The following is a 1658-nucleotide window of genomic DNA, read 5'->3' as shown; positions in this document are numbered from 1 at the left end:
GTGTACATACATACATACATACATACATACATACATACATACATACATACATACATACATACATACACACATTTTATTCACTTGTAAATTGAGTCCATTTGGTCTAGCTCTGTCTAAATTCTGTCAGCAGCTAAAAAGTTTTGGCCAATCAAAATGCTGAACTGGCTGTGCTCAACTCACTCATAACCTCGGTCCAGTAAATCCTAAGTCTAAGAGCTGAAAGTGGGTGGGGCCACCAGGTGCAAAGATGCTGACATCAGCAGGTCGACCCGGGTAGAGTTTACCTGTGTGTCACTCTCAGCCCTCTGAAGCACCATCAGTTCTGCTCTTGTGGAAATAACAGACGTGGTTCCACACATGCCTCTCAGACCTGGCTGCCTGGGAAAAGTCTTTTTGTTTGGCCCGTCACGTTTGAGTGACATGTTGTTGTTTGAATGTTTTCCAGGGAGGGTACAACTTGACTTCCCTCGCTCAGTCTGTGTGTCAGACAGTTCACACGTTACTGGGAGATCCTCTGCCTCAGCTGGCTGATCTCAGCTGTCCCTGCAGAAGGTATGTGTCACAGTCAGTCAAACGGTACCGTCTGTGTGTCCCATATAACTGCGGGGGGCTTTACTGCTGTCTTTCAGCTCACTCGAGTCTCTTCAGTGTTCCCGATCTGCTCACAGGCAGTACTGGTCCTGCCTCAAACATGCAGGTAGGATTAGCATGAAGCTAACCCGCTTTATTTAAAGTTTCCACATGATTTCAGTTAATTATGTCTTTGTATCGTCTCCTCTTCTCCAGCCGCTCTGCCTCCTGCTGAAATTAGCACCAAATGTATTAAAGTAGCAGAAGATGAAGCAAAGACAGAACTGGGAGAGGAAGAAAAAAGCTCAGAGGAGAAAATTTGGCCTGAACCTCCTGAGCGTTTCTCTCCTCCTGTTCGTTGTGCTTCGGTTCTTCCTGATGATGCAACTTGTCCTGACGGATGTAAACTCCTCAGCACCAACCAGGATGTCGACAAACTGAGGTGAACTTTACTCTTATTATCAGATTTACTTTGACATGATCTTTTTAATAATCCAATTCTTTCATTTTAAAGGGATGATTGTATCAAAAATTCAGATGACCATGATCTCTCTGGAATTATCTCTCTGGTGGAGAAAATGGTGCAGAATGAGGTAAAACTTTGATTTTTTTTTTGTTTGTTTTTGTTTGAACACTGTCTGTACACTTAATGTCTTGCCGACTTACCAACGAGCCATCGGCTACTTTTCAGATCCGCAGTGGTTTGGTGCTGGTTTCTGATGTCACTGTGGCGATGACGTGTGTTGTTCAGCACATCACATCTGATGTCATCAACCGGTAAAAGTTTCATTAAGACTAACAGATTGTGTTGAAAGTTTTTGTAAGCCTTTTTTGCCATGTTAGGAAAATATTTAATTACTCAGTGGATGGATTTTAATGAGACTTTCAGAAAGTAATTACTGAATGACTAAATCTGGCATGTTGATATGATACTGTACTGTATGTGTATTCTGTTCATATGTTTAATAGACCATTTTATAGTTTCATACATATGTGGCATTTTGTATAGCAGTCAGAGATTGACAGATGTAACCATGTTTTTCCATGTATCTGATGTTTTTTTGTGAATTATATATACTGTATATATA

At 41.3% G+C, this 1658-nt stretch overlaps 1 protein-coding gene across 3 annotated transcripts in view; it reads left to right on the top strand.

Moving 5' to 3' along the window:
* The window catches only part of LOC106523411 (histone deacetylase 10), a 15240-nt gene that overhangs the window by 10168 nt on the left and 3414 nt on the right, over positions 1 to 1658 (top strand). For all 3 annotated transcript variants that reach the window (XM_014016810.1, XM_014016812.1, XM_014016813.1), the window contains exons 11-15: positions 446 to 552; positions 630 to 697; positions 787 to 1012; positions 1085 to 1163; positions 1262 to 1347. In XM_014016810.1, coding sequence (XP_013872264.1) covers positions 446 to 552; positions 630 to 697; positions 787 to 1012; positions 1085 to 1163; positions 1262 to 1347 — 566 coding nt within the window. The remainder of the gene's footprint in view (positions 1 to 445; positions 553 to 629; positions 698 to 786; positions 1013 to 1084; positions 1164 to 1261; positions 1348 to 1658) is intronic.

Source organism: Austrofundulus limnaeus, unplaced genomic scaffold (assembly GCF_001266775.1).
Source record: "Austrofundulus limnaeus strain Quisiro unplaced genomic scaffold, Austrofundulus_limnaeus-1.0 Scaffold156, whole genome shotgun sequence".
NCBI classification, from domain to species: domain Eukaryota; kingdom Metazoa; phylum Chordata; class Actinopteri; order Cyprinodontiformes; family Rivulidae; genus Austrofundulus; species Austrofundulus limnaeus.
This window is presented reverse-complemented; position numbering and strand designations above follow the sequence as displayed.